The sequence below is a fragment of the Pseudonaja textilis genome, chromosome 1, assembly GCF_049901715.1.
Source record: "Pseudonaja textilis isolate UNSWEBS1 chromosome 1, rPseTex1.2, whole genome shotgun sequence".
Taxonomy (NCBI): domain Eukaryota; kingdom Metazoa; phylum Chordata; class Lepidosauria; order Squamata; family Elapidae; genus Pseudonaja; species Pseudonaja textilis.
The window spans coordinates 40,166,642-40,181,295 of record NC_141990.1 but is presented as its reverse complement, the minus strand read 5'-3'; the positions used below and the strand labels follow the sequence as shown (position 1 = coordinate 40,181,295).

Sequence of the window (14,654 nt, the reverse complement as noted above, 5' to 3'; positions counted from 1 at the left end):
GAATAACATAACAACCATTTTCTCTCTTATCCCTTAATATTTCATTCTCCTTTTTTATTATGGTTTTTCAGATAATCAAAACTAATTTGAAGTTTTACCTGAGTGGCTATTGTGGAAATGAATTGGGACTGATCATAGATCCAGCCATACTGGCAGCTCTGGACAGATACATTGGTCAATTCAAGTGAGGAGTTACGCAGTAGGTGAAACTGAGGTTCAGAAAACATCTCACAAGAGCTGAAGGCTCCATTAAAATCCCTTGGAATGTTGATAATCAGCACCTCTTCTTTAGTAAGATTGGCAAATTGTTGCTGATGTGGGATGGCACAGTGATGTCCTGGTATGGCTGCTAGGAAGTTATGCAGCAGGAAATGCAAGGGGAGCAAGAGTCTTGGAAAGCAGAGCAGAAGCAGTGTTAAAATCTGGAATCGCCCAAAGCCTCCGACTTCCCTCAAGAGCTCTTCAAAGTTCATCTTTGCCAAGTCACTTGTTTGTTCGTAACAGCTGAGGTGTCAAAGAAGAAAAATCCTGCTGATGTTGGGTTCTATATGAACTAGATGCCATGACTTTTCGCAAAGTCTTTGTGGACTTTGAAATGTAGAATATGCCTTTCCCCCTTCAGCAGAAACATGCCAAAGGTTTATTGAGGATGGGGCCAGAATCAGTGAAGTCATAATTACTGAGACATGAAAGAAAGAAATCCAACATAAAAATAAGGACAGAAAGCTAGGAGAACATTTAACACAATGAGTATTAATGATTGACTAATAACCTTTAATGCTGCCAGAAGTCAGGCTGGACATACAGTATATTCTTCTCTCTCCTTATCTGTAAAATTAAATACTAGCCCAGGCACACAGGCTACCATACTTTCCTATGACCAAGAATTTTCTTTGGGAGCATCTCACTGTTCTTGTTCACTTAGACAGAAATGAGCAGAAGACAGAAAGGAGATGTCATCAAACACGTCGGAAAGACAAAAGCTTGTAAATCAAAGCATAGGAATAGGTCCATTCTCTAAAGAGAGACTTGCTGGTCAGCTCAAACATTTTAATGGGACATAGATAATATCCCAAAACTAAACTGTAAACCAACTGATCACAGTTTAATGTAACAGGTTGTGCAAACTTGTCCCAGATATTCATTGTTCAATTTTCAACTCAGAAAGCTGGGTTAATTAAATAAACAAGGGTCACTGACCTTGTTAAGCATGTTAGGAGAACACAGCCAAATGCTGTGTACATTGATCCTTGTGTATTATACTGATCCTTCCTATGAGAAGAATTTGAGTGCAGAGAAAACAAAAATAAACTCAGGATACTCAAGTCATGTGATCAAAATTCAGAGGCTTGGCAATTGGCATGTATTTATGACAATTGCAGTGTCCCGGGGTCATGTGATCATCTTTTGCGATCTTCTGACAAGGAAAGTCAAAGGGGAAGACAGATTCACCTCACAAATTAAATTAACAACTGCAGTGATTCATTTACCAACAATGGCAAGGAAGGCCACAAAAAGGAGCAAAACTCACTTAACGACTGCTTAGCAACAACAGTTTTGGCTTCAATTGTGGTTGTAAGTTGAGGAATACCTGTAATCATTTTTAGTCCCATTTATGACTCATCGTTCTTGTGCTCAAAGGTAAAGGGTTCAATCACACAATAACTTTAAGGCAGTTCTAACCATATGTAATCATTATTGATGAGGGATTTGGGGAATTAAGACCAATGCAAAGGCTACAGTGGCATATGTAAGCTGGCTGTCTAATTAAGTATAGATAGTTTACCTAATTCATTTCTAAATAAGACCCGCTGAAGTAGATCTTGATTCCCTAAAAGCAATTTCACAGGTATGGGTTCCTTGTACAGCTCTTAAAAGTGCTGATATCATAGGCATCATGCAATAAGTAAAGAGCTGGGAGTAGTAGTGTCTATTAGTGGTGCAGCTGTTGCTCGAGTTTATAGTAGAGGTTCAAGACCCCATACTCAAGAGAGCAATAAATTGAATTCCCGGGGTAGTGGATGGGGCAGTAGCATTCAGGCCTATCATCTATAATTAGATTTATCTGCCCTTGCTGGGGCTCATCTGGGATCAATCAGCTTGCATATCTGTAATTACAAATACAACATTTATTTTATTTACTTTTAAAATGTTTTGTTTTCCAGAAACAGTGGACTCTTACCTAAGTACCATTGGGTAACTAAAGGAATCCTTTCCCCTTTATACAACAATTAAGTCAGAGGTCTAAACTTATGTTGCTGAAGCTCCATGATCAATGGTATGGAGTGGTGATAAAGCAAAATGCCTAACTTTCCACGTTCTGTTCTAGAGGAAGAGAGGTAACTAGTGGCACTTCAAATATGGCTGCCTACAGCTCCCAGCATTCTGTAATGAGAGAATACTTCTGGGTCCTGGGCACAAAGGAGCAATAAATGTTGCTCACTAGAGTGATCGACCCGTTAGGACCTACAGCTGTCAATGGAATGTCACATCACAGTGTGTAGAAGCATAAAGAAGGCAGAGAGAAAACAGCAGAGTCTTCTTATTGCCATTTTAAGCTACAATCATTTTTTCCACTTCAGACTTCTTGGAACAAGCCAACAGTGACTTCTTGTGGCTAAATGAACTCATCACATGTCACTTCAAGTGATGATTATCTGTAATAGAAACGTTATAATTTAGGCATGTGTATGTAAAAAGAAAGTGTGCACAATCCAGCTTTTCGAGTTGGCTGCTGAAGTTATTTGTGCTTCTAGTACAGATCTGAGAAGATTTAAAGCACTGGCCCAGTGGAGATGAGGCACAACAGATACAGATGCATCTCTATTATTTACTTTATTTTTTTCAAGTCATACCCAGTCTTCTTTTGAACATTACTTGTTTACCTTTAATTTAAAAGCTTAGCTAAGAAAAATGTTCAAAGAATCCCACTCCCACCCTCATTTTTATACTGAGTCTGGATATAGATTTTGAGAATCCTTGCAAAAACTATAATTAGAAGAATGCACATACTTTGAGCTTCATTGTTCCGATGACCTTCCGCTTTCTGGAGGAAAAAAGTATGAAGTATTCTTACTTGTTTGGATAGCATGCTCACATTTGACTATATTTAAAAAAAATCAATGTTTCATTCTTTCTTTTGTTTTGCTTTAAGGTAATAACCAGAACCTAAAAAGAAATTTGAAAGCTCTATCCCTGATTTGTGCAAAAAATGCAGATGAATTTGTGTGCTCTACCCAATGCAAATTATAGGGAATTGGCTCCAAAAACAGCCTGATTCAGAAAGATTGCTCTGAAGCTGCCTGCTAAATGAGAAAGTCATCAATGTAAAGGAAACATAACTTTTCTACTTGGGTGGAGATGAGATCTTAACTATATGCCCCTGCATCTTCTAGTTTATAGATATGGTCATTCCACTTTGCATCAGTGTCAAGCGATATCTACATCTGTAGGGTAGCCAAAAAAATCGCCAACATTTTCAAGAACAAGCAAAGGCTCTTTAGAATATTTTCCATTTTATATGGAGACTGAAAGAGACATTGCATATAGATATTGTAACCACAAATGGCTTCGTTCTTTGCCAAGAAGGTATTGTTTCATACTGAGCTAATGCAGCTCCTAGGAGCTGGCCAGGGTCCTGATCCCTAGATATGGAAAAGAGATATGAATTGATGGGACTTTGATTTGACTGGCAGGTGCTTATCTGCTGTGAACATAATATCAGTGGTGGGATTCAAAAATTTTAATACCGGTTCTGTGGGTGTGGCTTGGGTGGGCGTCACTCAGGGGTGTATAACTACCGGTTCAGTGAGCGCGCGCTTTGCTGGCTGTTTCCCCTTCTTTCCCTTTTGTGGCAGAATCAGATTGAGATTGTTATGCTTTCCTCATTTCTTGAGCATTTCTTGAGCATGTTTTTGCAGATGTACTGTGTAGTTTCTCCAACTACACTGTGTAGCTCTCTAGACATTCAGAAATCCTGAGATTAAAACAGACTATTTCTAGTACCAGAACATCATAAATGGATAGATTTGTTGGGATATTTGACATTTCCTGGAAGCAAATGCTTCATGTCCCATGTGCTTGGATCTTTTGCTCCGAAAGTTGGGCTTTATGACTAAATACTTGCTTGGCCCTTATGATCAGCGCACTTCCACATAAAGATTCTGCACCAGTTTGAAAGCAGATCCAGATCCCAGTGACATCAACTTACCCTTGCAGCTTTATGACTTTGTTTTGTGCATGTTTTGTTAGTTCACCATGACTTTCTTTCTCGGTGGGCAAAGTTTGTCCCACCCCCTTCTCTTGGGACCCAAGTTTTGGGGCCTGTAAGAAGAATGCCTCTTTGATGTTTTGTAGGCCCCTTTCCATAGCCCCAAAGAACTAGTAAATTGGAAATTGCCAGCATTTTATCATCATATTCCCTTCCTCCCATCACCAAACCATTAAGCATGACTTTCCCATCATGTCTTTTGGTGTGAAGAGGGAAGGTGAGCTGCCTTTTTTGTTGCTGCGTCAGGACCTGCAGCTGATCAAAATATTACAACAAATTGTCAGTAAGAACAAATCACATCACCAGGATCACCAGCAAACTTTAGGGGGTGTGCATAAGCGCACCAACGTGCCTATTGTCCCTGTCCTATTGTTTCTTTTATTTTTCTTATAGGTATCCATGTATTCATAACTATGTTTTTACTTATACCTATTATCTTGTAAGCAATTGACAAACCAAATAAAATTAAAAAATGAATAAAATTAAACTGTTTTTAGAGAATTTGCAAGTGAAACAAGTGAGCAGAAGAACACACACACTGTGGAAAGGGGTCTTCCTGTTTCTTGAAAAGAGAGAATAAATGTTTGTGAGCGTTAAAGGATTAAGTCATTACAGATCAGTTTAATCTGGATCCTGAGAGATTCAGATAACCATATAACACAAATATATTTCTTAAATGTACAGTATTGAAAATTATTGTAAGAGAAAATATTGAAGTTCAACATTTATTTTGAATTGATTTTCCAGTCGGTTGCATTTTTGACAGATATTCTTTCCTTTCCTGTAAGCCTCCCAGAATCACTGAGGAGTTAAAGAGATCTCAAAATTGAATTAAATATATAAATATACTTAAAGAAAATCATTTGGAATTTTCTATTCTAAGGAAACTAAAAACTTTGTAAACATTTTAATATGCTTGGAGTAAAACAATTCAACTTCTTTTTTAAAATGTTGAGTTTATTTCTTTTATGTCTATTCCTGAAATATAAATTGCACACATACTAAATGCATTGCAATAATCAATATAGTGGTAAAATTGCTATTAAATTATGTTGAAACTGCAAATTAAAATCCCACCCTTGTTCACAGACTGCATGGTTTGACCATAGGATATATCACATCTCCTCTCTGTTTTCACTTTTGCCCAAATGGGAATTTGTCACAATCTTGCAGTTTAGGAAGAACTGTTTGGATGCATTCATCTTCTTTTTCAAAGAGAATTCTTCATGGGTTGACATTAACCAAATCCGAATTTTAAGCTGAGGATAGGGATTAAAGCTGGAGAGATCAGTGTTCAAATTTCCATTCTGCTTTGACATGCAGTGATTCCATGCGCCATGCTAGGTTATGCTAAAATAAGGTTAAGTATTTTGTGGTTCAGTTGTTTTAGGAACTTGGCCATTGTTAAATTATATGCCTTCACATTGGGTCCCAATATACAGTATTATGTGAAAAATAATGTGTTCTGTCAACTTGGGTTTAGGGTTTAGCACATTGTTTCAACCCAACCACTGTGTGTAATTTTGGACAAGTAACAATATTTCATCTTGCCCTTTTCCTCTGAATTTCTAAGATGATCAAATAATAAAAAAAGATCAGGCTCAATACCAGTACCTTTTGCTCATTGTAAGAATGTTTACATAAAAGTGCAAATAAAAATGTATTAAGACAGTTGGATCAGAATTGAGCACCAGAGCCCTGTCCCCACATTTGTTATACGCTAAAAGATTAAGTGCCAAAATTGGGTAGAATCCTGCCAGTGGGAAAACCCCAAGGAAAACAGATGAATGGGCATACCAATGGTTTCTTTTGTACGTGCCCTGAATTCTTTCTCCTTTTCAATTTGCTTCTTTGCAGCAGCAGAAACTTTCAGTGACATTTATAATAGCTTTCAAAAACATCATATATAATTTTCATAGCCAAATCTATTATTATTTCTGCATTATTGTTAGCACTAGCATATCCTCACTTAGAAAATATAGTTTTGAGATATTATAAGAAATGCTTGCTTTGTTTCCTTTTTGAATACTACGGTATTTAAAATGATATGCTTTTCCTTCTTGCAGTCTAGAAATTATACCCATAACACATGAGCAGTATGGACATGATAGGGTCATCCATCAGAGTTAACTGGCAGGAAAGAAAAAGAATATGAGGCAAAGTAGACATATTATTTCAAAATCTTGCTGAAATGGCAAACTTGAGAAAGTCATGGTACTTAAACTTCATTTTCCATCTTATGTAGCAGAGTTATTTATTCAGTAGTAGAATCATCATTTCTCCTTTGGCAAAAAAAGTGGCTTAAAATCTGTACACTAACTGCTAATACATTACGAGAGATATAAACTTGGAAACACTGCCTATAAATTTATGTAGCACCATAATACAGCCCACCAGAATGAGAAGTGTATTGTAACTGATAATCCTGCACAACCTCATGTCCAATTTTTGGTGAATGGGCAAATCTAAGACACCTAAAGTTCTTGATGTTAAATTGAGTTCCATCTGGACAGCACTTCAAAGTGCAAATTCATACAGTGCATTTTTTCCTATCATCTTACTCAAAGCAATAAAAGAAAATTTACTTTGAGTAACTTTCCTTATTCAAGATGGATCCATACTGCATTTTTTTAAAAACAGAAACAGAATTTACTTTTCTGTGCTTTGTTTTTGATATTTATTTTGATTGTATTTATGAAAACATTATTTTATGGCGCCAATCAACAAAATGCTCTCCACAAAATTCTTTTCTTCTTAATTCCAATCAGGCATTCATTTCACTCTTCACTCCATCCCAACTGTCTTGGGGGGAAAAGTATGTTGGGTGGTGGCAATGAAGAACATTAATTTACTACAGGCATCTAAGATGAACCTTCTATGCCCCTGTCTAACATCCAACTCAGCAGCTCATCAAACAAATGGTAAAAGACACACAGGTGAAAAGGCCGGCGAGCTTTTTAATGGCATGACCAAGAATTTTCTTTGATTAACAAATCTGTTAATGACCATCATTTTTCATACAAACAAAAAAATGATTTTTTCCTTTTTATTTTTAAGTCATGATTTAGAATTAGGAAAATGCCATGTGAATCTGTACACAGCTTCTGTGCGATGCAAGCCAAACTTGTGGTGCTAAGAACTGCCATGCATTTAAACCAGATTTTTACGGTTTTTAATTTTTTACTCTCATTTGCAATTGTACATTCTTGTAATGTGTAAAACATTCTAAACCTGCTTTCAGAAAACCATGAAAAAGAAGAAGAAAATACAATGAGGTGGTTTATCATGGAATCGGACAATGTTTTGAATAAACAATATCATCAACTGATATCCTGTCTGCCAGTCAGATACATCTGTTCTGTGCTGAGGGACACGGTGTTAATACAGAACTGTTCCTGGGTAGGATATTTATGATCTTAAAAAACACACCCTATCACCCATTAACAATGCAAAGTTATCAGCAGTCTGCTACTAAATTCAGTCCAAAGAAATACCCATATTGTTTACATTACACAACACGTTGCCTTTCATAGGAGATATATAGAGTATCCCGTTTTGCTTTGCTTTTCATTTATCAGAATAGGTGGCTCATGCTATCTTTCATCTCTTGACTGAAACACACCTGGTTTTGCAGTTACTCTATATTTCAGATTAGCCTGAGAAACAAAAGTTGTAAGAGATCATATACATTCCCAAGTGATCCAAAGATTAAGAACAGTCTATGGGAAAATTCAGCCCACAAAATCTCCCCCAAAGCCCTCCCCAGAAATCTCTTTCCTGGTCTATAGGTATTCTGCCATCCGGGTTAGCAAATCCTTCCTATTCCCATTCAGAAAAACAAGGAAATACGGCATTTTGTTTCTAAAAAGTTAGTTTCTCTGGGTGCATAGTAACATAAAAAGATGATTATAGTAAGCATGGGAATGAAGTTGCTTAACCTCCTGGGTCCATAACCTTTGTCTCATATTTACAACTCCAGTTGTATACTGCATTATATAGAAATACATATTCTGCTAAATGTACCAGTCCAAACTGCAAATTACAGAAAAACTCCACCAAGAAATCATTTTGTTTCTATAACCCCTGAATAAGATCTAATATAATTCAGTGTCTCTTGCTACTTTACTATATTTCACATCTTCTTACCCATTAGATTTTTGGATTTGTTGATGATAGAAAGAGAAAGGTGGCATTGTGATATGTGCTAAGTTCTGGGAAAAGAGGTGTGGGGCAAGATAACTACTTTCTATGGCACTAACTCTATATTACCCTTTGAAACAAAAATTGTAATTCTATAAGAAATGCAAAGATTCTGACACTAGGACATCCTTGATAGATGGCTGTCTACTGTCCAGTTTCCTCCAGCAAATGAATATCCCAACCACCCAGGTACAGTCCCAAATCCACTCTCAAATTGCTCTGAGCATTAAGAAGTTCCTCTAACAACACTGTCTCCTTAGCTGAGGGAATCTAGTCTGATCATCTGGGGCAGCAGAGAAAAAGAGTTTGCCCTCACCATTATTTTCCTTGAGAAATTTGTTTTTCACAATCTTGACTAGTTGCATGGGTCTACTCTCCAGGCAGCCAGTATAATATTTAACAAATCTTTTCTTCCTTATAATGAAGCCTTTGGGCTGTTGGTCTGAAATACATTTCACTCTGGGGTGTGTGGGGTGAATCTGTTCAGAATCCACTGTTGGATGTCTCCTCCATTTTCATTTTTTTAATAATAATTGCTGGAGTTGTAGGGAGAAAACAAGTATGTACTGGACTGCACCTCACAATTTTGAGTGCCATTTAAACGATTACCCATTGCAAATCTACTTGAATTGAAGCTACTACAAGGCTTTTTTCTATACAGAGGGTTAATAGGTGCTTAATTACCAGTGATTGCTTTTCAAAACACTCCCACCCCCATCCACCCACCCTATCCACTGTAATTGTATTATGGTGAAGTGTTCTTCCCATTTCTTTTGATCAGCACTGTTGCTTATGAAACTAACCCATCGCCCATACGCTACAAGGAAACAGAGGTGCAAAAGAAAATAATATAATGGGGGAAGGAAAACAATAACAACAATGAAGGATGTCCAGAATGACTGATTACTAAAATGAGGGGAAATGGGATGGGGTACCAGGAGTTCTGAACAGAAACACACAATGTTATATTGTTTAAAGAGTAATATAAAGAATGTATCTGTGTGTTTTGCTTAAGTTGTTATGGAAATTATTTTTCATGGAAATCTCAATAAAAGCTATGCTGTTGATATTTAATTCTCACAAGCTCTTCCTAGAACACAAAGTTGTTCTTAATGTCGCTGTGTTGAAATAGATGGGAAGAATGAGTTCATAATCAGATGACTGGGGCATTAAAGCAAGCAGCATATTAAAGATGCTACTCTTAGTCGGATAATGCCTCCACCAATTCTAGCCTTATTGTTCATGCTGACTCACACAATAATAAAATGGCAAAGATCTGACTGGGTTGTACAGTAAGAATGTGAGGTCTGTGGAGGTGCTGAAGTCCAAAAGCCTCCTCAGACAACCTTGTTTTCAAAGTCCTTTTACTTTACTTACTCATCTCACTTCCTGAATTCCCCTCTCCCCCTGTCCCAATTCTATTTCCCTTCTTGACTCCCAAAAATCATCTCAACTGAATCTGCAGAAGACACTCCCAATTTTTAATTAGCAACAACAGGAAAGGAAGTGAGCAAGTATAGCAAGAGAGATAATTTCTGTTCCTGCTGCTCTCACTGAATAATTAGAAAGAAAAGACAGAAATAGGTTTGGGAGCTGGAGATGGTTTGAGGAACTGAGGAGGGCACAAAGATTGGTTTTTTTAAAAAAACCTGCCAATCACTTTATTAATCCCGGAATTATTCCTGTATGCATGTTTGATCTATTATATCTGTTCATTTTTAAAAAAAACATGCATTTCTAATATAAATTACCTGGCAAAGGCTTGCTCCCAAAAGCCAGGTTAGAAATAGTGTAAAAACTGAGGCTACACTATAAACCTGTGTAGATAACATTAACAGGGATCACACCATCCCCAGTTAATACACCAATTTAATTTATTATAAATGTAATAGAAAAGTGTAGCATCAATCAAAAGGTCTGAAATACAGGTACTTAGGAGCAATAATCACAGCTTGTCCTCTGTAATTAATATCATTGGACTACCTCTGAAAAATGAATGGGGTGAATGCATAATGTACTGTGATGCTAAGGAAATAGATTAATTGGAGCTGTCTCATTTGTTCGACTTCTGGGCAAAAAAAAATACCAGAGTCAGCAATTATAAGCAAAATGCTATAAAAAGGAAATATGAAGGAACTATGAATTCTTGAGGACATAAAAACAGTATTCAGGATTTAAAGAACACAATGAAGTAGATATAACAATCTGTAACTCTAAGAAGACATATAAGTGCTTTTTGACTTTAGAGTGATGCTTGCTTACTGTATAGCATGGCACCATAGGTAACAGGAGCAACTAGCAAACCATGAAATCTCGTTTTTGGCCTGGAGTTTTGATCATAGTCCTGAGGGAATATTATTTGGATTTCTATAACAAAGCACTCATTCCACTAGGGTTCACAGCTGTCTCAGTCACCACCAAGGACTTAAAGTGTCATTCAGTTCAGGCTTGCTGCTACGACAGCAATATTATTTCTTGCGAATTAAAGTAATATTATTTGTCCCTATGCTGCCTTTTTTCTGCTCATGATCAACACTTATGCTTGATACATATTCAGGTAAATATGTACAAATGTCTTAGAGCAGGGGTGGGCAAACTACGGCCCGGGGGCCACATCTGGCCCGTTGGTCTTTTTAATCCGGCCCGCCGAAGATTGGTACAGAATTAAGGTTTGATGTGAATGATTGAATGACTGCATTCATCTGATTTTGACTTGTAATGACAGGCATTTCGACACCAGGTGGCGGCCCGTCTGTCAAATTTTAAAAGTCAATGAGGCCCCCGAGCCAAAAAGTTTGCCCACCCCTGTCTTAGAGGAATATTGATTCCTACAGTTCCTCATCCTGCATGATAATTATATTTACAGCATACAGTACATGCTATTGATTCTGTACTTTGTTTCTTTTTATGTATCAAGAGGTATAACATGTTTGTGCCCAACACTAATACTATTTGGAGAGCAGACTAAGACTTTCTTGCTCTTCCAGTATTGCTATACATATACACTGATATATGACATATTTAAGAATTAGTGTTGTATACCAATAGAATAAATCTGCTTATCACATATCACCCAATTAAAATAATTTAGGTCTCCTAAAGAGTAACTATTTCATTTACAGTGAGCAATGCTTGACCACGGGCACCTCTAGACAGAATAGTACTAATTCTGGATTAAACCAGAAAGTAATATTATTCTCACATTGCATGGAGGAGGGCAGGGCAGAATTGTGGTTGTGTATGTGTAGAATGAATGCCTCCCTGCCTCCTACATCGTGAGGTCTAGTACATAATATGTCAAAATGTTCTACGTCCAAAAAGTTATAGCCACTGGTTCAAGCAAAAAGTAATATGCAGGTCTTTCTTCCCTTTTCCACATTTGGGGTACAGAGGAGGGAGAGAAGGAAGAGGAGGAGGAAGAATGAGGCAAGAAAGACGGTTAATTCTGTTTTTGAACCATTTTTCTTACTGGAATCAGGAACATATATAGAAACCTTCTATACCCCACATCCCATTTCTCCTATGGTAAAAAAAAAAAAAAATCACAGGGATAACACTCTGAAAATCAGACCAGAAGGGGAAGGGAAAAGTCTCCTTTGCTCAGACTTGTGCTCAAATTTATACCTAATGTTTAAATAGCATATTGATTTTGAGACAAGAATTAGCTGGCGCAGAGTAGTTTATACGATTCATTTTTCCTGAATAATATCCAGGTTGGCTGGTTTCATATATTGTGCTAAACAATAAATGATTGTTTACTGTCCTTAGAGGCTGGGTTCACAGAAATAACCCAAACAAGCAAACCATATTATGACTTAGCACAATATGTGAGTGAAGCCAATATATAAACATGTTTTTTTTTAAAAAAAAAACCAAATAAACATAAAAAGAGGGTCATGATATCTTGCCCCATCATCCTTTGCTTATATAAAAACAAAGGTCTAAAGCAGTGAAGCTCTTGAAGTAATCAATCAATGTTGTAGATTGCACCAGTAAGCTTCCCACTTTTTACTTTTTTGCTACCAAGCACAAAGGATTATCAAGATGATTGACAGCTATCTTCTAATGGTATGGGCACATCCCTATTTTATATGTGAGGTCTAGGATTGAATAGGCCAAGATGTTCCATGCCTAATAATGTCCTTGGAGAACAATATGGCCAAGCTCAATGCAAGGGTCTAGTCTTCTCTTCAGATATAAATCCCAACATTTACATGAGATATTCAATAATATTAAACTCAAATAGCTGTCAGAATAATAAATTCTATCAACATAAGTCTTATAATTTTTATGCTCCTACATCTCAAAGGGGGCTACTCATGACTACAGAAATATTATTTATAATTGTCCCCTCAAATCCTGGATGAAATCCACCAATTCATCTCCTGTCAGTGGTTCCCAACTGGCAGAGTTTGGCCAGATTCTAAGGCAGTCTTGTTTATTACCAAGGGAAAGAACCAGGTTAGATTAGATGTTCTTATGGATCCCTAGATGCTTTCTACGTTCCTGTTTTTCAGACATATCTAGGCATCCTGCAAATAAGATCATTTGTCCATGTAGCATTATTATTCATCTAAATTTACAGGGGCCATGCAGGGTCCCAGTCAGGGGTCTTACTATTTTCTGTATTTCAAATACATTCAAATAAATAAACTTCATTCAAGTAAATTGAGCCTATCTATATGCAAGACATGTGCTCTGCCATGAAACTCAGCCCCTTTCCACTATGATGTGGAGAATATCTAGTGAAGGACTGAAGAAATAATGAGAGCAGGTGGAATAGTTAACGAAGGGGATGGGGAGGATAAAATTATTTGTGTAAACTTTTAAACAAACAAAGAAATAAAAACCAGAAATTATTCAAAAATAAAAAGCAAAGAACTTTTCAAAATATATCACCGTTATGGCCTTGGAAGCTAGGAATAGCCTGAAGTATGACTGGGAGGATCTTGCATACAATGGGTTCCTAGACCTGCATAACAGAAAAGTCTGAAGGTTATGAGGAAAAAGGAAAAACGTAGATATATATTATAAAGGGAAGAAATATTGTAAAATCAGAGTGTTTCTTATCAAAAACTCATTGCAATTGTGTCTCAACTAAAATCACACTGTAGTCCCAACTGATGTAAATGTACCCCCCAAACACCCCAAGGGCTGTTTGTATTGTTATTTCTTTGTTGTTTCATCAACATGATATTACCAAAACAAAGACTTGTGACTTACACTGCTCTTAGCCCTGTCCTAGAATTCTACTCTAAATTTTAACAATCCTCTCACAGAACCACAAGCCCCATGTTTTCTCAGGTGTATGTCATAACAACCATGCTATTGATTAAATAGTGTATTCTAGACATTCTCATAATTATCTTCCGTTGAAAAGATGGGCATGAGATTAACAGTGTATTATCTTTTTTAAAGATCATCTTCAAATACAATATAAAAAATAGCCAACATCTCTTTGATGCAAGAACATTCATGGGTAATCTTGGGCCTTGAATATCTATTGATAAAATAATTATCACAGATATTTTCCTTTAATAATCAACCAGTTCTGAATTCCCACTAGGAAAAGTAGTAATATTAAATAGCCAGAATCTATCACTTACTAAGAAGTTGCAGGTGTCATTTTATTAAGTTTACATAGCAACCAAAATTAGTTTAAAGATGTGAATGAAGGAAACAAGCTCCATTCATATTTCATATAACTCTGCTTGACAATTGTGGGGTGAAAAGAAAACAAGAAAAGGGTATCCAGAACTAACAATAAATTGGCCTGATCTGCTCAAATCCTCCATTTCTTACTTTCTATCATTGCGATTTATAGATTCACATAGATGGTGGGGAGAATATTATTCAGTACAATTACAAGAGGCAAGCATTCACACGTTTCCTTTTTTTTTTTGCAAGTCTCCATATCTAAAGCTAGATTCTTAGATATAAGTACTTAGTTATAATGTATTTCCTGATCATAATGGCAAGTTCATATAACTTTTCAGGCCAGAGCACAGAAGGGAGGGGTACCATAAATCCTCCTTCCAAATTAGCCAGCTTCAAAAGCTTTATCAAGATTTATCAAGCGCCAGGTTGAAAACCAAATAATTTGAGAGGTGGCAAACACCAATGATCATCTGGCAGCTGGATTTCTAAAATAAGCAGGTACTATCATTGCAAGGCATTTAGAAAT

At 36.7% G+C, this 14,654-nt stretch overlaps 1 protein-coding gene across 1 annotated transcript in view; it reads right to left on the bottom strand.

The window, feature by feature from the left end:
• The window catches only part of SLC22A7 (solute carrier family 22 member 7), a 34,814-nt gene extending 20,264 nt beyond the window's left edge, over window positions 1–14,550 (bottom strand). The window contains exon 1 of the mRNA XM_087932136.1: window positions 99–14,550. Coding sequence (XP_087788262.1) covers window positions 99–473 — 375 coding nt within the window. The 5' untranslated portion in view covers window positions 474–14,550. The remainder of the gene's footprint in view (window positions 1–98) is intronic.
• Window positions 14,551–14,654: the final 104 nt, after the last annotated feature.